The sequence below is a fragment of the Pogoniulus pusillus genome, chromosome 9, assembly GCF_015220805.1.
Source record: "Pogoniulus pusillus isolate bPogPus1 chromosome 9, bPogPus1.pri, whole genome shotgun sequence".
In the NCBI taxonomy this organism is placed as follows: Eukaryota; Metazoa; Chordata; class Aves; order Piciformes; family Lybiidae; genus Pogoniulus; species Pogoniulus pusillus.
The window spans coordinates 13889179-13913344 of NC_087272.1; the positions used below are offsets into that span (position 1 = coordinate 13889179).

Here is a 24166-nt window from a genome sequence, read left to right on the forward strand (position 1 = left end):
CATGCTGCTGCTGTGGCTGGTAAAGCATAAAACCCCAGACTTCAAGACGTGTTATCTGAGAGCAAACATCTCTCAGTCATCCAGGTCAGACACTCATCTGCACGTTGCCCACAGACATGGATGAAGATGTGAGAATATGTCTCCCAGGGCCTGCACTTTTTAAGGAGCTTTAGCAGGCCTTGGATGCCAGATAAATAAGAAACAATAACAGTTGACTTGTTGATCAAAACCAATTCATGACTCATTGTTCATGGTCAAAACCCTTGGCTGTGCAACAGGTGGGAACACTTCCTACTCACTTTGAACAGTGCCAGGGATCTTGCAACCAGTTTCTTTCTGACGTCACAGGTGCATTCCCAAAAATAAATTCTAGGAGGCTTCCAACCTACCAGACAAAAGGAAATAGCCTGGCAAGCTGCTCTGCTCTTGGCTGAACAGGAATCCAGGTGACTCTACTTCTAACCAAGAAACCCTGAGGAAAAAAAATATATCAGCCTGGAAGGTGAGCTCCTTGGTGCCAGAACTATACAGAGGACAAACTGCAACATCTTCTTGCAGTGCCAGTGGAAGAACAAGTCCTAACGTGGGTGGTTCCAAGTCATTTGACTTTGACATCTCACTTTGCTGGCTCTTGCAATGCTGTTCAGAGAAGACAGGACATAATTTACTTGGTTCTCCCCTGAAAATAAAGCTTGGACTTCCAGTTTCTAGACAAGTGCAGAGATGTCTACAGACAGACCCCACTGTAAAGAAGTGCAGAGATCTCTACCACATTGAGGTTTGTAGACAAGTGCAGACATCTCTACCACCTCCTATGTTCTGTCAAAACTATAGGGGGATGCCTGGAGACACCACTGTCCATGACCTGAGCTAAAGAAGCATGTTTCTAGCTAAACAAGAAAGCAGGGACTCGACTAACAACACATCTGGAGATACTCTGGTTTAGCAGTCCGATGAAAAGCACACCTCCTGTCTAGGGATGATACAAACCAGAGGCAATTTTATTTTGTTTCCCTTTAAGTTTTGCACACTTACTATTTTTGTCACATCAGTCAATCTCCTCTCTCTTTTTGAAACATGCTAAAGTAAGAAAACATTCACAGTTTAGATGTTTCATGCCTTCCCCCCTCTCCATCCCAAGGAAGGAGGAGCCAAAGCAAGTCCTACCCCCTAATCTGGCAATCCACTTTGTTTTGAACTGCAGCTGAAGATCTTAAATGCTGCACCCAATTTGCAGGAGTTTGTTTGAGCTGATCCTCACATCAAATACTTTGTGTGAGGTGCAGATTGGGACATGGTGTCAAACAACAAGATGATTAGATCCAGGCAGGAAGACTTAAGGAGGCTCTTATCAGACCATCCCAGCATGCAATATAAGTGCCTGACCTGGAATTGTTCAACTAGTTAGCTGTACTTAGCTAAAGTCAGCTCTACCATGGCTCTCAAATCAAAATCTTTTGATAAGGTGATTACAATGAACAGGTTAATTGTTTTTTACAAGCCATTATGAAAATGTTCTGAGATTGCCACCAGATAAACATGGATACCAGTTGGCAAACTCAAAGCTACAATGAAGCAAGATGTATAAAAGGTTCTGCAGAATGTGGAGAGAACCCAGGGCTCCTTAGCATTCCTTGACTTAAATACTGATGCTGGTCAGGATGCTTCAGGACAGGAGAGAGGTAGGAAATGCAAAGCCCAGATCCTTCTTCAGACTTCCAGGATCTGTTGAAAATGGTCACTGCTCCCAGGTGTGAGGAAGAGATCTACAAACTGAGACCTGCATCTCCTCTCAAAGTACTGGAGTGGCCTGCTCTATGCTCTTTGCCTGAGTCAATGTGCTCTTAGCTGGCAGCACCAACAGGAGCTTGCCTAAGTCTCGTGGCTCCAGCAGTAAAGAAAGATCCCAATGAAAGCTTTTATTGTCATCTCCTAGAAATGACAAGAGGGTGTTTGTGCTCCTCTGTGCCACCGTTGCACAACATTAGGCTGGGAGCAAGGAGCAGACCTGTGCAGTGTTTCAGGGTTAGGCTGGGAGAGCCAAGGCAAGCAACACCAACTTTATCAAACAACTTTATCAAAGTAACAGGGAGATGCTATCTTCCAACTGAGACCAAATCTCCAATGAAAACATTGTGATTCAATTGTATCAGCTAATTTTGTTAACTAGTGCCTTACTGCAACAGGCTGGGGCAGATCAAGGTCAACAGAGACAGTTTTGAGTCACTCCCCATGTTTGCCAGATGGAGTAAGAGCAGCAAGTTAGAAAACTCCATGAGAAAATCACAGCCCCTTTTTCACAAGCATTTTTGTACCCTTTCTAATCTCGTACTTTAAGACATCAAATTGAAATGAAGCTTCAAAATTCATTAAATCATGGTCTGTCTTTAAAACAACCAAAAACTTTTTGAATCCCTGTAACTGATGCTCACACACCAGTTCTCTCTAGGAGGAACAACACATGCACTGGTGAGCAGGAACTACAGGCACATAAACAACACTGCAGAGAAGTGGTGATGCTTTGCCCAAGGGGATGTCACCCAGCATCTGAGCCATCCCACTAGGGAAGACTCGTTGGCCCATCAGGATACAGTGTATGTGTGACAGCTCATGTGTGAGTTTCACTGCACTGCTGCAATGCAGCTCGCCCAGTTCAAGCATCAAGAGGGTGCTCCTGGTCGTTTCTGAGTGGGAGGAATTCTGGATCCATCCAGCATATCATCTGGTCCAGGCTTCTTGCTCTTCACACACAGCCATCTGGTCTCTGCAGATGTCTGATGGTTTGAATAGTCTGGTGTGGAAAAGCAAGCAGCAAGTACCTACCTGCATGCTGTACTGTCACCTTTGTGAGTGGTAAGCAGATCTGCAAACCCAAATGGAACAAGCATCTGCTCCTTCCTTTCAACAAGCAACTCATTCTTGAGAAGTCTGACACCCAGAGAACAAGCTGACTGTATGTAAGTGAAGACAAGAGAGAGACAGCCACAGAAAAACTCTCTATCAGATCAGGCATGCAGAAGAAGGGAACAAGTGTCTGTTTGGTAATTCACTAACTCAAAAAGCTTGTGTTGCTAATTTTCATGCCCTGCAGGTGCAAGTCTGCTTTGTAAGGAAGAGAGCAGATTCTCACCTGAGAATTTCCATAGATGACAATGTTTTCCCTTTCTTTGCTTTTCCAGTGGGGAATTTGCAACAATTTGATCCTCCCACCAAACAGTATTTTATCAGTGCATTCTCTGCTTCCTCTCTGTCTTCTAAGGCATTTTCAGCCTCCTCAGAGAAGCAACGACCTAGGGAGTGTGTGCTGTGTACTGAAGCACTATGGTGGGACTCCTGCTCTCAACCTTGACAGTAGCATAAGGTTGGTACTGCAGCTTAGAGGCAGCTGCCACAAAGCAACTGCTTAGTTGGGGTTTATACATTACCACAGGTGTTCTCCTAACTGAATGGGCAGGAAAGGCTGTCCCTCAGTAACAGCCATTAAAAGAAAGGAAAAATCAAGTCCCATGAATAAGAAAAGGACAAGAACTACCTTTAAGAGAGATGTTGGGCCAGTCTCAGGCACAAATTCAGGCTGGGTGCAAAGCGAGTTGAGAACAGAACTGAAGAAAGAGTCTTGGAGTTATTGGTTGCTGAGAAGCTCACCATGAGCCAGCAGTGCCCTCATGCAGCCCAGAAAGCAGCTGTGTGCTGGGCTGCACCAAGAGGAGTGTGGCCAGGAGGGCAAGAGAGGAGATTCTGCCCCTTTGCTCTGCTCAAATCACACCTCCAATATTGCATCTAGTTCTGGTGTCCCCAGCATAAGGAGGACACAGAGCTGCTGGAGTGAGTCCAGATAAAGACCAAAAGATGATCCAAGGGCTGGAGACCTAGATCTATTATGAGAACAGGCTGAGGGAGCTGGGCTTGGTCAGCCTGAAGAAGACTCTGGGGGGATCTTGGAGAGATCCTACAGGAAGGCTGCAGAGGGACGACTTCTAAGGGTGTCTAGAGACAGGGCAAGGAGTAACTGTTTGAAGCTGATGGAGAGCAGAGTTAGATTGGATTTGAGGAAGTTCTTCAGTTACAAGGGTGGTGAGACTCTGGAACAGGCTACCCAGGGAGGTTGTGGGTGCCTCCTCCCTGAGGGTGTTCAAGGCCAGGCTGGATGAGGCCTTGAGCAGCCAAGTCTAGTTGAGAGGCATCCCTGCCCACAGCAGGGAGGTTGAAGTGGATGATCTCTGAGGTGCCTTCCAACCCGAGCCAAGCTGTGATTCTCTGGACAGTACTTACTTGAGATGCTAGAGGCTCTGACATCTATTCGCAGGGGCCCTCTGTATTTCTTCAGGCCCCTCCGCAAGATCCTTTCAACTCTGTCTCGCAGAGCTTCTCTGGAGTCCGTGGAGGAGAACCAGAATGTGAGCAAAGCCTCTGCCACCACACCTTCAGCATCTGGGCTGCAAACCAACAAAACACTCCAGTTACCTTCAGCCCATTTCTCCAAGTCTTAGCTTTTTTACCTTAGCCTCCCTAGCAGTGGAACATAACATAAAGGATCAGACACAGTTTTGAGCAGTTTGTTGTGCATTTCTGAGAGAAGCAATTGCCAAAAGAAATCCAAGCAAATGCTGAATGGCCAAATGTGTCTTAGGCTAGAATCATAAACGCATGTGTGATGCCTTCTGTATACAAATGGCCAGCTCAGTGTTGTAATGGAGTCTAAAAACAAGTCCCTAACCATATGCTTGGGGCGGAAGAACAGGAGGGAATGACCTAATGCAACGCAAAGCTGGACACACAGGGCTTCAGAAACAACAGGCAGATGGTTCATGGTATATACACAGATCTTTCCAGGGCCTTTAAATCATCATCCAAAATGTACTTTGTTCACAAAGGGGAGTGGCTGCACCACTCAATCGAGCACTGCATCCTCCTGGGATGAAACCCAGTAGCGTGTCCACAGGCTGTTTATCACAGTGCAAGAGATGGACTACAAAAGGGGCCTTTAACATCTGACTAAGCAGTGCAGCAGCACCCACACTGGAACATACAATTCCACAGTTCTGATGAAAGATCAGAGAAAAGGAAGAACAGTCTTCAAATGAACTAAACCCACCAAGCATCAAATACTGTAAGAGACTGAATGCTGCTCTACAAACACCAAAGTGGCTAACCACTTTGTAAATCTTGCTCTGTGCTTGCAGATGGCTCCTTACAGAAGGAAGACAAGAAAAAGCATGCACCAAGAATCTTCTCTCTTGTGCTGCCTTCTACCTGAGCCAAGAAGCAGTGACACACAACATGTGAGTTCACAGTTAGGCAGAATCACAGCATCATAAAATCATTTGGGTTGGAAATGCCCTTTAAGATCATCCAGTCCGACTTTTCTCTATCTCTGCCAAGGCTGGTGCTAATCCATGGCCCTCAGCACCACAATCTCTGCCTCTCTGAAATGCCTCCAGGGATGGGGATCCAACCACTTTCCCTGGGCAGCCTGTGCCAGGCTTTGAGAGCACTTTCAGTCAAGAAGTTCCTGCTAACACCCTAGGTAAACCTCCTCTGGTTCAACCTCAGGCTATTTCCTCCTGTCCTACTTCATACAGGGGTGAGCTATAAGCAGGTAGCTTTGTCTTAAGCATCATTTGGGTATGAAAGAAAAGAGGTTTTCCAGGTGCGAGGCAAGAAGCTCACACAAAGGTGATGCAAGCAGGCTGTGATCTTCCAAAGGAACACACACAAACATGGACAGAGGTTCTGCTACTGCCAGTGAAAGGCAAAGGAGAGGCCACACGTCATGAGCACATCAAGGCATGCTGAGTGTTCCAGAGCTGAGCAGATGCCTGCCTTGTCTCCAGGATCTCAGCACAGACAGAGTACCAGTGTGTGAATTTTCCAACAGGTTGGGTTTTCCCTTTGTGCCAATTTCAGTATGAATGCCACTCCATTTATTTTCCAGATATTATCTGATCCAGCTGTGGGTGTTGCTCTGCATTTCTGAGGTGTTCCCTTGCCTCTCCCCCCACTCCTCTTCCTGTGCTGTGCCACACTGGAATTACCCTATCAGCTCTTGCAAGGACACCACACCTCTTGAAACCCTCAGGTAAGTATAGCCCGCTTTGAATCACCATACAGCAAAGGTCTGGAGCCAAAGACACCTAGGCAAGATTTGTTTGGTCTCTCTCAGTGAGCAGTGGGCACCATCATTACTGAATGCATTGTTTGTACTGAGCCAAAACCAGGCACAGTACCTTCCCAGCAAATTCACAGCAACAACCCTGCTCAGAGCACTTGGGGAAGTGTGAAGCTTGTATATTTGAGAGCAAACAAACTTTGGTAAGTACAGGTCTTGCATCCAAGACAGCAAATAGAATCATGGAATCATAGAATGGTTTAGGTTGGGAGGAACCTCAAAGATCATCCAGTTCCAACCCCTCAGCCATGGGCAGGGACACCTCCTAGGCCTCATCCAAAGTGGCTTCGAACACTGCCAGGCTTGGGGCCTCAGCATCTTCTCTCCACAACCTGTTCCAGTGCCTCACCACCTTCACAGGCAAAAATTTCCTCCTAATGTCTCATCTCAATACAGCTTCTTCCAGTTTAAAGCCATCACCCCTGGTCCTGTCACTCTCTGCCTTTGTAAAAGGTCTCTCTGCAGGTGTTCCATAGCCCCCTTCAGGTACTGGAAGGTTGCTCTAAGGTCTTACCACTTCAGTGTGGCTTTAGGAACAAAAAGTAATGAAAGACACTGCTTCTCCCTACAGACTTTCCTCTCACCTTATCTACACTTACAACATTAGTCTGCAGCAAACAATGTTCCTAAAGCTGCATTCAAATCATGTCTTGTGTCTAACTGTGGGCTAAGCTAAGGATACTGACAAACTGGTGGGCACTGTCACTTACCAACAAGGCAGACAGTTGCGTAAAAGGGTTGTTTTCAGCACTCAAGAGTCAAAAAAATCAAATCAAAGATCAAGCATTATTGAAAATGAACAGAGAATAAAAGAGGAAAGCAAACAGTGTTCAGTGATAATTCCAGCTGCAGGTCTGACCCCTTCATCTCCAAAAAAAGAGAGACTGCAGACCTGAAAGAGATATGGAGCAGGGTGACAAAGTGGTGAGCAACAACTGCTGCAAAGAATGCCTGCGCAGGCTGGGACTTCCAACTGGAAAAAAGAAAGAGTAGAGCTCATGGGGTAGAACAACAAAAAGGGATATGATGGGAGTGTCCAAACCACGAATTGCATGAAAAGGAAGGAAAGAGATCAACTTTTCATCTACTTCTGCCAGCACTGGAACTAGGGGCCACTAGATGATCTAGAGAAGGTGGCTCTTCACAAGTCACTTCACTCAGGTCCCTACTGGAAGTGTGAGGCACAGCGATTTCAAGAGTCCAGGGAGACAGAATGAGTCCTTGGAAATGAACTCTCCTGGGGGCTGCTAAACAAAGCACCTTCAGGAAATCCCAAGTGGCAAATATCTAGAGGTAGGGAGCATACCAGGAAGCAGGCATTCACATCTGTTGTGTTGCTGTTCTTCTCTAGACATCTACTTATGGCCATGCTTTGAGACCAGCGGTGACAAGGGGGACCTGCTGAGCCAGCACAGCCATGATTGGGCTTTACCTGACAAGCCCAGCACAGCAGCAATTCCAGAAGTAAAATGAAAGCTGCATTATAGTGAAGGAAAGAGTTCTGAAAATGCTTTTATTTTTGGATAGCTCAAGTTGTATCTGCTTTCTTAGCTGAAGCTTGCTCAAGGTCTGAACACAAGGTTGTACAGAATTTGGGCTAACTGAAGCTCATCCTCTGCATGAAGTTCCAAAGGAGGACATGGCTCAGAAGAAGACTATGCTCAGCTGGGGTCATGCTCTAGTCTTACATAAAACAGACTTAAACAGATCCAGTGGCTCTCTAACTGGGCTTGGGTGTGCTTCATGTGAAGCCAGCTGTGTGCAGTGGTTAGAGTCTCACATACCTCACTCTGATTAAGCGTGAACGGATGTATTTTTTCCTTAAAATGGAATTGTGAAATGTCTTGTCCATCTGTTGAAAAAAGAAAAATAGGAGATAAAAAAAAAGGAGGGAACCAGACATGTTGAAGTGGATCTTTAAAGGTCCCTTCCAACCCAAACTATTCCACGATTCTCTGTTGAGACAGGGACCCCACCGTTCCAGCACAGCAATCTGGAAGTGACCCATCAAGGCTGGCTGTGGCTTTCTGCCACCACACGCAGCACAGAGGGCAGCAGGATTGATCAGAAAGGTTCTCTCAGGTCTGGTTTGGCAGAATGCTCCTCTGGAATGCTTGCTGAACTCACTCCATCATTTGTGTGGGCTGTTCAGAGGCACTCAGTGGGTTTGGGTGCACAGATCTTCTCATTGCTCAATACCACTGCTCCTTTAAAAGGCTGCTGCCAGTTCAGTCGTTCAGCAGCTGTCCTCACACTGCATTCTTTCTCTTGCCTCACTATGTCTTTAGGATGTAAAGCCCATTATTAGTGATTTTTAAAGTTTCTTGACCATAAATATGAATTGGAACATATTGACTGGCTCAGTGAGTCTCTCCAGTTTCATGGCAATCAGAAATTACTACTTATCACTTGTGTTCATCCTGTACCTACCACTCAACTTGCTGGCCAATTTACATCCAATTTACAGCTCAGCCTGCTGTAACCTGACATCTCCACTACCCAGGTTCCAACTCAGGGCTGCCAGGAACCCTACCAGAGATTAAAGGGACGGAGGGCAGGAGAAGAAAGGCAGATAAGGACAGCAGAAAACTGAATCTGGCATTATCCCAAATCAGGATGTGGACATCACATTCTCCTTAGAAACAGAGATACCAGTTACTAGCAGCAGCAATGGCCCTACAGCCACAGTGCTAGCATGGGATGAAGAAAATTGAGCTGAAAGAGAGCGAGTTCAGTGATCCACAGGCCTCCAGCAAACCATAAGATCAGAAACCTGTCCCTCAGGAGCCATACATAGACAAAGACAGCAGCTGTCACAGCAAGCAGGAGCAGAGCCATCCCAGATACCTGCAAATGGCATCACAAACTCCTCACAGAGTTCAACTGGGCTGCTAAAGCTGGGAAGGGAGAGAACAACATCTGACTTTGCACCAAAACGAGGGGGCTCAACTGAATGGTTCTGGGAGGCCTCAGCTGCAACAGAGACGTGAGTGATCTGGTACAGCAATTCCTCAACAGACTGAGCTCTCATCAAAGAAATTAAGAGGACTAATACGTGGGATCACATCAGGACTTAAAGTGCCCTGCTTCTGCCTGCTGCAGCCAATTTCAAAGGCATGTGAGTTAGACATTAGAGACAGGTCATAGGGACAGCTGGAATTAAGGTCACCAGAGTATTCCCATTCCAGCTCCCTGCTTTCAATTGTCCATAATGAGCTCCTGAAAGCTTTCACACTGCCACTCAAATTTTGTGTGCTTAGGGAAGAGATTTTCCAACTTTTAGAGAAAAAAGTGAATTATACCAAGAGAAAGGGGTTTGGGGGAGGTTTCAGCTTAGGTTTTTTTTCCCAAAAAGAATGCTTCTTCTAGGAAAAGGACTCTGTGCCCTCTGATTTTTTAAGCATTAACAAGAGTGTGGCCAGTGGATGAGGCAAAGCCGTTTTGTGGCTAAACTTCCAGTTCTTCTGATTCTCCTAAATGAATGAATTGCCCAGAAGCATCCTTGGGAAGATTTTCCTGACCAAACTGGAACCCAACTGTGACTCATTTGTATAGAGCTGTGGGCAGGGCTTTCTGGAAATAAAATTCACTACATGTTTTGTAATTCCTGCCTCCATAATTGCCACAACCAATTCACGGATAACTCCCTGAACTGAAATCTCCTTGCTGTGGTGTCTGTGAGGTGAAGAAGTACCACAACTCTAGTTATGAGTATCTGTTCACAGATATTTGTCATCTTGAACACTGTGTTCAGTTTTGGGCTCTCCAGTTTCAGAGGGACAGGGATCTGCTGGAGAGGGTCCAGTGGAGAGCTAAAAGGATGATGAGGGGACAGGAGGTCATGGCCTATGAGGAGAGGCTGAGGCACCTGGAGCTGTTTAGCCCGGAGAAGAGAAGACTTAGAGGGGGTTTGATAAATGTTTATAAGTATCTGAAGGCTGCCAGGAGGGCTGGGGACAGGCTCTGCTCACTTGCTCCCTAGGATAGGACAAGGAGCAAGGGTGTAAGTTGCAGCACAGGAGGTTCCACCTCAACACAAGGGGGAACTTCTTTACTGTAAGGGTCACAGAGCACTGGAACAGGCTCCCCAGGGAGGTTGTGGAGTCTCCTTCTCTGGAGACTTTCAAGGCCTGTCTGGATGTGTTCCTCTGTGATCAGTGTTAGATAGTATTGTCCTGCTGTGGCAGGGGGTTGGACTCTATGATCTCTTTGGGTCCCTTCCAAGCCCTAGCATCCTGTAAGCCTGTAAGGAAGCTTCTCCTCTTCCTCTACTTTGCCCTGGCAAAACCTCATCTGGAGTATTGTGTCCAGTTCTGGGCTCCCCAGTTCAAGAGAGACAGAGATATACTGGAGAGAGCCAAACATAGCCTATGAGGATGCTGAAGGGACTGGAACATCTGATGAGTAAAGGCTGAGAGACCTGGAGCTGCTTAGCCTGGAGAAAAGAAAGCTGAGAGGAGATCTGATCAATGTTTACAAATAACTTAAGAGTGAGTGTCAAGATGGGGCCAGTCTCCATTTACTGCTGCCCAGTAACAGGATGAGGGGCAACAGACACAATTTGGAACACAGGAAGTTCTACCTCGACATAAGGAAATTCACAGAGCCCTGGAGCAGGCTGCACAGAGAGGTTGCAGATTCTCCTTCTCTGGAGACTTTCCAAACCCACCTGTGCAGCCGGCCCTACCTATACCTGCTCTGGCTGGGGGCTTGGACTAGAAGATCTCCAGAGGTCCTTTCCAACCCTCACCACTTAGTGATTCTGTAATACTCTGTGAGGAGTAGAAATCCAGGAGGGAACAACTCTTTGGAGAATGACAGTTTTCTGAAGTCTGAGGAAGCCCAGTGGTGATGAACTGAGGTTATAAGTGCTCAAATGCCATCGACCATGCAAGTTCAGTAATGAATTTGGATTCCCCCCTTTGACAACACCATGTTCTACACAACTGCTCTCCTGGCTGGCCAGATTTTGATCTCAGTGACACCAGTTCACATCTTGAATCATTTCATTGATATAATTGCCTACAAACAATGCAGAAATTCTGGATGGTGACACTGTAATTAAGATACAATTCCAGCATAATCACACAGACTGTCACTAACTACCCTTCAGTTCAGGCTGAATTCCTTTTTCCAGCTCATGCCCACTGTCCCTGTGCACATCTACAGCTTGTCTTCCCACACACTGGAAGTGAGCAAGAATCACTGGGTTTGGGTCAGGTGGGTGTATTCCTAGGATTTTTCTGTCTTTGTGCATACTTACTGAACCTTTTGCCTTGATGAACCAAGACAGTGTCTGAGGGAACTTCGGGTTCATCAGCCTGAAGAGGAGGCTAGGGTAGACCTCATAGCTCTCCACAACTCCCTGAAAGGAAGTGGGAGCCAGGTAGGGGTTGGTCTCTTCTTAGGAACAAGTGATAGGAGGAGAGGAAGTGATCTCAGGTTGCACGGGAGGAGGTTTAGAAGAAGCAAATTGTTGACTGAAAAGGTTCTCAAAGACTGGCACAGTCTGCCCAAGGAGGTGGCTGAATCCCCAGCCCTGGAGATGTTTCAAAGAGGCAGAGATGTGGTGCTGAGGGCCATGGGTTATCACCAGCCTTAGCAGAGTTAGAGAATGGTTGGACTGGGTGATCTGAAAGGACTTTTCCAACCAAAGCAATTCTATAATTCCACAAAAAAGAAAAATCAGTTTGTGTGCCTATTTGTTAAGGAAATTACATTAATAAGTCAAAGAATCAATGAAGTTGAAGGATCACAACTTAAATCAGAGAAAAAGTTGTATACCAGGCACATTTTTTTATAACTAACCATTTCATGCTGGAAATACCTGTGAGATCTTACAGCAGCAGCATGCATGTAAAGAAGAACACTGAGCAAGAGCTGCATGCACTACTCTGCACCATGCACACTACTCTGCACCACATTCTGCTAGCATTTAAAAGTACTTTGCATTTTCCTCAACACTGGTTTGGTTCACTGTACTACTGTACAAACAGGAAACTGGAACCAAAAGTTAAAGCAAGAAAGCACCTCAGGTTGTAAAACAAGGCAGTGCCTGCCTATGGCAGTGGCTGTTGACTTATTTTGACTGCAGTGGGAATATCTGGAAAAACCCCCAACACAACAAGTGAGGTGCAGGTCCCTTCTGGGAGCTATTTTCTCTCTGAATATACCATTTCATCTCTACTTTTCAGGCCACATTTCAACACGGGAGGGGCATGGACCTGTGGAGCAGGTCCAGAGGCGGCCACAAAGATGATCAGAGGACTGGAGAACCTCTCCTGTGAGGATGGGCTGAGAGAGTTGAGGCTGTCCAGATTGGAGATGAGAAGGCTCCAGGGAGATCTTAGAGCTGCATTTTGGTGTGTGAAAGGCACCTACATGAAGGCTGGGGAGGGACTGTTTAGAAGGGCCTGTGGTGCATGTGGGGCAATGATTTGAAAACAGAGCAAGGGAGGTTAGGAGGAAGTTCTTGCCAGAGAGAGTGATTGGCATTGGAATGGGCTGCCCAGGGAGGTGGTGGAGTCGTTGTCCCTGGAGGTGTTTAAGAAAAGCCTGGATGAGGCACTTAGTGCCATGGTCTGGTTGACTGGATAGGGCTTGGTGCTAGGTTGGACTGAATGATCTTGGAGGTCTCTTCCAACCTGGTTGATTCTATGATTCTAAGCTGAAAGCTGCTTTCTGCTGTTTCCAACCCCAGTCACCCATAGAGGGCACCCTCATTGCTCCATGCTGCTGTCCATTGCTTTCTGCTCAATAGAACCATGCTCTTAAAAGACAGCTTTGGAAACAGAAGTTGTGAAATGCCCAAGTTAGTAAGGTTGGGGGCAGATTTAGTTTAGGCATCAGGAGAAAGTTCTACACAACGAGACTGCCAAAATACTGGAACAGGCTGTCTGGGGAGGAGGTTGAGGCCCCATACCTGGAGACATTCAAGGTCAAACTTGATGAGAACCCTGGGCAGCCTGCTCCAGTTGGAGGTGTCCCTGTTGACTGTGGGAGGGCTGGACAAGGTGACCTTGGAGGGTGCCTTCCAACCTGATGCAGTCTGTGACATTCGTACATTTAATTTGCTCTAACAAAAGACAGCCATGTAAGACTCCTTTAACTTCAGCACCCTCCCTCTTCTTGAGGCACATCCAGTTACCTCCTCTAAGTCAATCCTCACAGGCTCGTCACTCAGAGCTTTAGGAGGGTTTCAACACCTGCTGCTTTGGGGATCTGCTCCCTGTCGAATCCACCTCCCAAGGACCATAGAGGCACTGATCTAGCAAGCCCCATTCTTCTGAGCTTTACCTGAACACCAGCATAGCTGGTGTGACAAACCACACACAGCTTTAGCCAGCTTGCAGCCAGCTCTTGGCTCTGCAGTGACTGGTGCTTCATCTCCCTCTCTCTCCCAGATACACACATTTCATCTCACTTCACTCACTGCTGCCAGTCTCTTCAGCTAGACTTCCTTCGAGTTCAGTTTAAGTGGAAACCCCAGCCAGTACTTCCAGCTGCAGATGCAGCAAGAAGCCATTCAGAATTTCAACTGCACAAGATAATTCCTGATCTCTGGATGACTGAAGCTTATCATTGGTTGTAAAGCAGTCTTTCAGTTACAAGCATCCTGTTGAAAGCTTACCCATGCAGTAAACAAGGTGTTAAAGCTCTGCTTGCCATGGAGTTAAGAGAGAACCAACACAAAGCAACAAAGTACTAATGGTGAGGGTGAATAAAACCTGATTCTGCCAAAGGAACTCTGCAGGTCCTTTCCTGATTACCCACAGGCACTTGAAAAATGTCTTCCTGTCTCAGAATCTCTTCTGAGGTGCTGAAGTGTATGTATTTGATCTCTCAGCTCTCTCCAGCTCAGTTCCCTGCCTGCACAGAGGAGACATTAGTGACTGGGGGCTGGGAAACTGCAGTGTACTTTGGTTGTAACTGAATTGTGTCGAAGCAGCTGAGAATCTTCACCAAAAAGGACACAGAGGACAAAATGAGCTCCCACAGCACCCCACTGCTGTCCTTCACAGTGGGAGCCCAGAGGAAGACCCAAACAAGTTCTGCTTGTTTGTGAGCCATAAGCAGCAGAGGTGGTGCAGAGCTGCAGAAAGCTATTGAGTACCAAATGCTGCACTTGAGAGTCCTTGGGATCTTGTCACCTTTAGCAGCCCACAGTTTGAAGAAGGGAGGTGCATGGCACCTGCCTGCCCCTGTTTCTTCTGCTTCATCGTGAGAAAAATGTGGTAACAAAATCATCACCTCCCAAGGGAGCAAACTGCCACTTTGCCTACCAGCTCCAGCACAGGAACTCATCAGTGAGTCCTTCATCCAGCCAAGAGCCTTCAGAAGCACTCTGCAGCGTTTTGTTGTGGTGTTACAAATGTCTCAGCAACAGCCAGTAGAGACAGGACTTCTAAATTAAACCCACTAATTCACTTCTGTCAGCAAGGACAAACTCCAAGAGCTGTGCTCATTAGACTTTCCCCAGCATCTGTACTTAAGGATACAAAAGATTCTCTTGTCTCTGGAAGTTACTGGGGCAAGCTGTCTGCTTCTAAAAGACATGTCCTGACACCCAACACTGAGCCCTCAGGCAGGACTTATGTGACAAAATTCCCTGACTCCCAACAGAAGCACTGGGATAGGAAGCATCCCAATACCCTCTTAGTATGATCCCCAACCACTCAGCCCAGATGCAGCCAGTTAGTTCTGGGTTGGTTTCAGGTGGTGGAATGACAGACAGGAGCCCAGACACCCTGTGGATGATAAGACAACCAAGGAAATTTATGTCAGTCTATTCCATCGCTTGAGGCATTCAAGGAGAGAAAACAAACACCTCACTTTTCCCCCAGCCAAGGAGAGAGTCATGGTGCTCTCACAGCTGAGGAGCATCCATTCATCCATCCATCCCACAGCCTGGCTTACCAACACACAGGAGCAGAAGAGAGTGGGGCATCATGAGCAGAGCACAGGGGCAGGGAGGGTACGGAGTCTAATGTGAGAGTCCACGTGACTAGGACAGGGAGAAGCAGCCCAATAGCAGCACTAGAACAGCTGTAGCCAGAGAAAAAGGCAGGGAAATACCAGGAGCCTGGGAAAAGAAAAAGGTGGGATAGGCTGTGCTTGAAGAGGGTAAAGCCCACAACGTCTAGAAGACAGATAGTTCCTGTAATGATAAAAAGAGCAGGCAGGTAGGTTTGCAAGCCAAGGCTGGTGTCCATTTCTGTTGAGCAGCCAGCCACAGACTGAAGGGGTTTTGGCTGTGGCTGCTTGGTATCCACTACTGTCTCAGAGCTTGGCTTCTACCAGCCTTCAGCTGAGAACTCTCATGAGGATGGCTTGATGAGGTACTCATTTCAAGCTCTCCTGAAAACCACAGCTCCTTCCCTTGTGTCCAAAGAGGACTTCCACACCGGACATCAAGCTGCTCAACACTGCTCCCTGCACACAGGCCAGTTAGTGCTGCTGTCCAAAGTAGGCAACTGGGATCATTTGAGTCACCTAGGTCTACCTAGAACTGTTTCAGCTTCCTCCACACTTTAGTGTGCCAGAGGAGCCAAACAGGCAAAGCTTACAGCAGGGTCTTGGAAATCTCCCGTAAGAAGCTCTCAGTCAGAGGGTACTTAGGGCCCCCAAGGCACTCCTGGGAAACACAAACAAATTCAGACCTTTTGTTGGAGAAGGAAAATAAAAACCCACAGACCAGGCACTGAGTGAAGCCACTATAAAACAGAGGCTCTTCAGGGAAGGAGCCATCAATATTGTGACCATGCCCTTTTTACCCAGTGCAGAGGGATGGTCTGGCACAGTATCTCTTAGCTTATCAAGGGGAGAACCACTGGTCCAGCTAGAAAACTAGAAAAACCAAGAGGCTCTGGTGAGCTGGAACATCTCTTTCCATAATGGCATTCAGTCAGGGCTGCTTTTTCAAGAGAATCCAAAGTGAACCCTCACAGCCACTTGCAGGAAGCCAGGCAAGGAGCAGAGACCTTTCATCATGTGTTCCTCAGTCCTCCCAGCTCCACCCCAAAAGACATTTTCCAGACTTTCCAGTCAGCCCTGAGATGTTGACTGGTGCACCAGCTTCATCAGCTCTCTGGCATGATCTCGATGCATTCCCTCCCACCTTCAATGAGATAAGAGAGTTGGGAATGTCGTTCACAAGGAGTGTTACTATCTTACTCTGGAAACCAAAGCAAACATCAAGACACTTGCTGTCAATCCCACGGGAGAGCTTCTCTACAGGACCAAAACCATCTTTCTGGGGAAGCATCAGCTCTGAAAAAAGGTCCTTTCAGGGGTGCTCTGGGAACAAAGTGAAGGCTTCAATGGGATGGATCTGAGAAGGGAGCACTTGGCAAGCAGCTGCAGCTACTCAGGTAATTTGTATGCTTTTGATTATCAGAGGTGATTCACTTCTGTTCACTTTGCACCAGGAGTTGTGAAAGATGCTGCATTTATCTGCACTGACTCACTGTTTCACAACAGGAGGTGAAGGTATCGCTACTACTATGACGGGGAGAAGGCTTGGGCCAAAACCCTGACACTAATCAGGGTAAAACTGAAAAGGGGTTTGGTAAATCCAGAGAAATGAGGAAATGTGATTAAAAAAAAAAAAAATAATGTTCTCCTTCTCCTCTATGAAGAGATGGTCTGAGAACCCTGAAAATAAACCAGAATCACAGAATGCATCAGGTTGAAAGGGATCCTCTAAAGTCATTGTGTGCAACTCCCCTGCATTCAATGGGGTCATCTCCAACTAGAGCAGGATGCCCAAGGTCCCCATCAAGTTGAACTGTGAATGTCTCCAGGGATGGGGCCTCAACATTATCCCTGGACAGCCTGTTCCAGTATCCCACCACACTCATTGTGCAGAACTTCCTCCTGATGTCCAAGCACAATCTCCCCTGCTCCAGTTTCAAACCATTGCCCCTTCGATCACTACAGGCTCTTGTAAAAAGTCCCTCCTCAGCCTTCCTGTAGGTCTCTTTCAGATACTCAAATGCAGCCCTAAGGTGCCCCTGGAACCTTCTGTTCTCCAGTCTAAAAAGCCTCAACTGTCTCAGCCCATCCTCATAGGAGAGGTTCTCATCTTTGTGGCCTGCTCTGGTCCTGCTCCGACAGGTCCACACCCTCCTTCCGTTGGGTGCCCAGAGCTGCACACAGCACTTCAGGTGAGGTCTCTCCAGAGCAGAGCATCAGCATCACCACTCTCAGACTGCTGGCCAAGCTGCTTTTAATGCAGCCTGAAACATGCAGATGTTCTAAGGCACCTGTCTGCCAAGAAGCCAAGAGGGTTATTTCTGCCTCTGGAAAGATTGCTTTGATTGTCATCCCTACAAGTTTTGCTTTAGACAGTCAGACTTACAAGGCTCACACTGTTAGTGCTTACATACAGATCACCTTAAACAAGCTTTTGGACAATTCAGTCACATACATCTGTGTTAGATAGAATAGAACCAAAGAATTGTTTAGGTTGGAAGGGACCTCAGAGATCATCTACTCCAACCTCCTTGACGTGGACAGGGGCATCTCTCAATTAGACTTGGCTGCTCAAGGCCTCATCCAGCCTGGCTTTGAACACCTCCAGGGAGGAGGCATCCACAACCTCCCTGGACAGCCTGTTCCAGAGTCTCACTACCCTAATACTGAAGAACTTCTTCCTCAGATCCAGTCTAACCCTGCTCTCCCTCAGCTTCAAACCATTCCCCCTTGTCCTGTCTCTAGACACCCTTAGAAGTTGTCCCTCTGCAGCCTTCCTGTAGGATCTCTTCAGGTAATGGCAAGCAGCTCTAAGATCCTCCTGGAGTCTTCTCTTCTCCAGGCTGAATAACCCTACCTCTCTCAATCTGTCCTTACATTTTCTTAAGGCATCATTTTTCATACTAGGTTGCCTTGGAGTCAAACCCACAAAAAGCCAGTGTTTGTAGCACAGACAGTTTGTACCAGCTGACTTACAATGACAGCAAAGAAGGCACCAGATTTGAGAGAGGTAGGCAGAGGAGTTGAAGGCTGAAGGAAAGAGCTCTTATGAGAAGTCCCAGGAATGAAAGGAAGGCAGCACAGCTCTGTGCTTGTTGTGGTGTTACTTATCAGGTCAAATTAACATGCTGGAAAATGATGGCTCTCACTGCTCACCCAGAACTGGTATTCACTGTCACTGCTGTCACAAGTGCTCAACACCCAGAGACGAGACATTGGCTTCCACTCAAGCATCTAAATTAACAGCCAATAGTTCATAGGAAATCTGACTGCATTGGCCAGCATCTGGCTGAACTTGTCAGCTGAAGAAATATTTCTGTGTCAAAGGAGACACAAACCAAGAGGGAATGGAGTGGCAGGAAGGTATGCAGTAATACAAAACTCTATTCAATGCAACGTTACTCCTCAGACTACTCCCCAGCCCTGGCTTTCCTTCTGCCTGAGCAATGCACAGTGACTTCACAGCCAGGGAGAGCATTCCCTCTCCAAGGTCCTATATCACAAGGTTAAAAGCCTGCAGTTGTTAGGTAACAGCTGCGAAGTGGAAGCACCTCAGGAAGTGCAGCTTATGCAAGACTGCATACATACAGACACACACTAGGAGCAGAGGATCAGACCTTGGATAATGTGGAATGGTCTTTGGTAGGCAAAAGAGGACAGAAAACAAACAAGTCACGAAAAGAGGACCACTTGACTGAGAAGCCCTCAGCAGTGGGGCCAGGAAGAGATGCTGGCACTGCCAGATCTCTGCATAGTGCCCTACTTCTCCAGAATGATGTTCATCCCAGCTCACTTTTTGTTGTAGACAAGTGGCACGGCCCAAAAATGAAATGAGAGTGGAGAACAAAAGCATTGATAGTCCTGCTAACTGAGTTCTGGGTTGCTAAACAGGAGGCAAGAGACAGGCATTGGCCCCTGATGAATGAAAGGACAAGACACAAGCAGAGCCACATGCTTAGTGCTGCAAAGAGCAGATCTCTGTGATTATCATCTGTGGGGAAGTGTTTCAAAGAGAAATCGAGAAAGGAAATTGCAATGGGTCTGTTTATTTCCATATCAGCTCTATGACTGAGAGCCACTTGGCAGCCTCTGCTATTTGTAAGAAGGTTTCCCAACAAATGATCCCAAAGGTGCAGGAAAAGGGCTTGTCCATTGCTTTCCTAACACATAGCAACATCCTGACAGGCAGAGCTCCCCACCCCATGAAGGAGAGGCTACAAGAACATGCTTGCCTTGGGGACAATGGGGCACAAGTCCCAGTGCCAGGGAAAAACACACACAAGCGGTTAGTGGTGCAGGGGGCAGCTGAGGTTGCTGGCAATATCCATTTCACCACTGCAGGAACAAAGGAGGTGGCATGCTAGAAGAAGCAAGCTGCCAAGTGTCTGGTGTGCCAGGTGTGCTCATGACTCTCATGTTGCCCATTTCCCAAGTCTGCTAGCCATGGGGCCTCAGGGCACACTAGCCCTGTGGTCTGAGAGCATGCTGTTCACAGTAATGATTCTTGTATCCACACACAGTCCTTAACCATGGAAAGGCAGAAGGGTCCACACTTACCAGTCTCTCAAGCCTCTCACTTAGGTCTCTAAACCTTCCTGAGGACTGTCTGGACAATTCATTATGGTAGTGGATGTTGGTGATTTTCACACTGCTGCTGTAATAGAACAGCTTCTGATCTGCAAGGGAAGAGAGGCACAGGCAATGCTCAAAGCACCAGGGTGAACAAACTGGAGAGACAGACCTGACATCCAGACAGCCCTCATCTGCACGCAACCCATGCAAACACAGCTTCCAAAAGCCAGGAGCCCAGGAAGCAGAACTCAATTGAGTTAGGTAACCCAAGCCTAGTAAGTGACCAAAAAAATCCCTGTTTCCCCAGCAGTCGGGTTTGTGGCCAACCAGCAATACTTTGAGATCATAGGGGACCACAACCTGCACCATGCTGGTCACCTACCCTCCCTCCTGGCCTGTATGCCCACTCTGTGCCAAGCCCCAGCATACAACTGCTGGTGACCAGGGCAAGGGACCAGAGAATCACCACAGATAGAGATAAGTGGAAGTCTCTACTTATCTCTGGCATAAGGGCAGCCAACAGACTTCTGTGTTGACCTCAACCCAGAAGCAGATCATGGAGAAGATGTGAAAGGAGTGAAAGCAAGTCAGAGCCACCAGAAACCACATCCCTAAACCACCTTACACAGCAGGAAGTGCCCAAAGGCACAGGAAGGAATGAGAGCTCTAGAGAAGATGGTTGGTGGGCTTTCCCCAAACAAGCCTCAGGCAGCACAATGAGATGCAAACTGGCAGTACTGTGTGGCACAGCAAGCACAAAGGAAATGCCCTAAACACAGCACAGTGCTATGGGGTATGCAACTTACCATATGACAGAAAATAAACCAGGAGCCCAATGGTGATAGCTGCTGCCAGGGCTATTCCAAGAACTATTAAAGCAATTTTCCAGGGCTCAAGCTGTCTTATTTTGATGGCTGGCTGGTGAATTCTGAGGGAAATAAGCAGAAGAAAAGGAGAAGATTAAGAAAAGATCCTTTTTGATATAAAATACCCAAAAATTAACCCAAAAATTTCTCCCTCAGCATCAGATGATTCTTCCCAACATTATTAATTGACTTCTCAGCCTTGAAAATTAAACCAGACTGTTTTGAGAAGAAGCAGGGATGTGGTGCTGAAGGCCATAGTTTAGCACCAGCCTTGGTACAGAGTTAGAGAATGAATGGACTCGATGAGCCTAGAGGGGTTTGCCAACCAAAACCACTCCATGATACTATGACACAGATGTTAGGATATGCTAGAAATCGTGGAACACAGAGTTTCAGGTTATGAGTTATTATTAGGGCCAAATTAAATAGGAGGCCCACTAAGCACTTTCTTTTGGGGACATGGTACTTCAGAACATGGTTTAATGGCCACGGTAGTGTTCGGTCGATGGCAGGACTCTATCTTAGAGGTCTTTTCCAACCAAAACAATTCTGTTTAGGTCTATGTGACTCTCAACTGGAATATTTTTTTTCCAAGCTGGTAACTTTTCACACAGCAATGTAGGCAGTTTTCAGAGAGCTGAACAAATCAGCTACCAGACACACTGCTGCCTTGGTTCCCCAGACTGCTATGTGCAGTAACACAGGTAAAGAGCCTCCCATGTTTCGTGCGCTCTGTACCTACACATTCTCCAGGCAGCTCAGTCCATTTCAGCTCTAACAGTAGAGATGGACAAAAAGCAGAAAGAAACCTCAGAGGGCCAGCCTCTGCTTCCTTCTTTACTCAGACTAAACTGAAAAGCAAAGGCCACACACTGGCTGCTTCCAGCAGTATCTGCTGCAGTGATAGAACGACAAGGGAAAGCAAGGACCAGGGAACATGGGCAGGAAGCCTCTTTGGATGCTTCTCTCTGCCATGCTTTTAATTACACAGGTGCTGGTCCAAATGAAGCCAAGGAAATCCAACAGTCAGTAGTCAGACAAAACACTGCCCAAAAAAAGCTACTGGCAGCAAATTCTGCCTTTAGCTATAAACTCAAAAAACATCTGAAGATACTCACAGTCCTGTTTCTGTTTTCAGCCATTACAACATACAGAACAGGAGACAACCAACAGAGGCTATGAGGATGCTGAAGGGACTGGAACATCTGCTTGATGAGAAAAGGCTGAGAGACCTGAGGCTATTTAGCCTGGGGAAGGTTGAGAGGAGATCTTATCAATTTCTACAAATATCTGAGGGGTGGGTGTCAAGAGGCAGAGGCCAGGTTCTTTTCAGTGGTGCCCAGCAACGGCCATAAACGGCAACCCAGGAAGTTCCACCTCAACATAAGGGGAAACTTCTTTAATGTGAGGGTGCTGGAGCCCTGCAGCAGGCTGCCCAGAAGACTTCTGGAGTGTTCTTCTCTGAAGTCAGTGTGTTCCTGTGTGATCTGCCCTGGGTGATCCTGCTCTGGCAGGGTGGTTGGACTAGATGATCTCTAGAAGTCCCTTCCAATCCCTAGCATTCTGTGATTCTATGACTGTTGGCAGAGTCCTTCATGCTACCTCCCTCATGCAAACACTCATGCCTCAGGGTTAAAGTACAGCCTTGCTCAGGCAAAGTACCAACGGTCACTTGCAATTGTTCCCACAAATGTGGGAACACACTGGGATGCCCTCAAGAGAGGATCCCTGCAGTCTATTAAATATTGGAGCAGGTTCTGGTATTTCATTCTAAAATCACTGAATTGTTCTGCTTGTAAAAGACCTCTCAGGTCATCATAAAGTCTTACAATTACAACAGTATTACTGCAGCTCAGAGAATCCAGGCTAAATATTGTGACATTTGCTTGAGTGAAAATAGGAACACTGCTTTGACACTTGTATCTGTTCTGGCTTGTCCTGGAACTCTTAACTAGAGGTTCCTTCACTCCTGCTGTCCTCCGAAGCTGCTATTAATTAACCTCTTATCTCATCTGGTTTGTTTCCAAATGCATCTGTGAATGTACAGCAGGAAAATAAAAGATAGAAATTTGACTGTCCTGTTAAGTGTTGGAGATCAGCAGCTCCCAATTTCTGAGAGTTCTGCATGAAGTTGCCTTAAAACTTTAACTAGAAAAATTAAACCTATGTAGGTATAAATAACTAGGACTCTACCTCATTAAGAACAATATCTCTACATCACAGAATCTGGAATAGTTTGCATCAGAAGTGACTTTAAAAAAATCATCCAGTTCCAACCCCAGCCATGGGCAGGGACATCTCCTCCTATGTTCATGGCCTCATCCAGTCTGGCTTTGAACTCTTCCAGGCTTGGAGCTTCCACAATATCTCTGGGCCACCTGTTCCAGTGCCTCACATCCATCCTGGGCAAAAATGTCATCTTAATGTCTGACCTCAGTCAAGCTCCTTCCAGTTGGAAGCCATTGTCCCTCATACTGTCACTTCGAATCCCTCTCCAGGTGTCCCGTAAGCCCCAAACAGCAGCTCTTAGAGGAAACCATGAAGTGAGTGGTGAGTTCACCTTTAATTTGTCCTGTGGGTTTGTTGGCTTATTTTTCCCCACCACCCCAGCAGTCTTTGGCACATCTTACATGCTTCACAGATGTGTCTGCGATGTTTGGAGACAGGCAAAGCTACAAGAACAGGCCACAAAATGAACAATCAAAGGCATTTGACTTGACACAACTCCCTCGCATTCATTCTTGTAGATGCTCTCATTAAACCATATGGGAGGAAAACCACTTAGAAGGTCTTTCAGCTCTAATGATCCTGGCACAGCTCCAAACCCAAATGCTGGGTTTGAGAAGCCCATTTGGAAGGCTGAGTGCCATCTCTGCAGTGCAGTGATGAAATGAGTGCCTGTCCTACCAGTGAAAGAGATGTGCAGGCTAAGGTGGATGGGCAAAGTTACCTAGCAGATGCTGGACATTTGAAACCCTTTCAGCATTTTTCCATATACAAGGTAACAATTTTCATGATTCTTACTCTATTTCCTCCCTTCCAAGTTCCCTGTTAGCATTTAACAAAGAGAACCCCCAGCCCACAGCACTTACTCACAGGTGTAATTGCACTCAGACACCTGGCTTTCACTACATTCATGAAACCTGTTTGAAGGTTTCATTGCAAAGAGGTGCAGAGGGGACTGGGCATCAGCTTCTGAGCTGCATTTCCTCAGACAAGAAGCTGTTGGACAAATACATCTTAGGAAGTCACTTAACTGAGGGAGGGCTGTTTTGGAACCTGGGATGTCTTCTTTCTGAATAAAGGCTCCCCCTTCCTTTTAAGTAACAGCAACTGTGAAGGTTCACTTTCCACTCCTGATTAGTTTTAGAAACTTTTCTTTTAAAAGCAAGAGGTATTTTTTAGTACAATGTCCTCAGTTAGGCTGCACCATCTGGATACTCCCCCAGTTGTGTACGGCTGCAGACTCAGTACTCCAGGAGGATTTCACATCCAAGTTTTCAAAGATAACCTAGGAGACAACACCACAAAGGTTGCTGGGCTGATACTCTTCCCTTCCCGTTAACTTTGAGCTCTGTGGCTTCTG

At 46.8% G+C, this 24166-nt stretch overlaps 1 protein-coding gene across 1 annotated transcript in view; it reads right to left on the minus strand.

Moving 5' to 3' along the window:
- Positions 1-24166, minus strand: part of LOC135178067 (transmembrane protease serine 11E-like) — a 42402-nt gene that overhangs the window by 12558 nt on the left and 5678 nt on the right. The window contains exons 2-5 of the mRNA XM_064148562.1: positions 20521-20642; positions 19700-19818; positions 7954-8021; positions 4273-4436 (exon numbers count right to left, since the gene is read on the minus strand). Coding sequence (XP_064004632.1) covers positions 4273-4436; positions 7954-8021; positions 19700-19818; positions 20521-20642 — 473 coding nt within the window. The remainder of the gene's footprint in view (positions 1-4272; positions 4437-7953; positions 8022-19699; positions 19819-20520; positions 20643-24166) is intronic.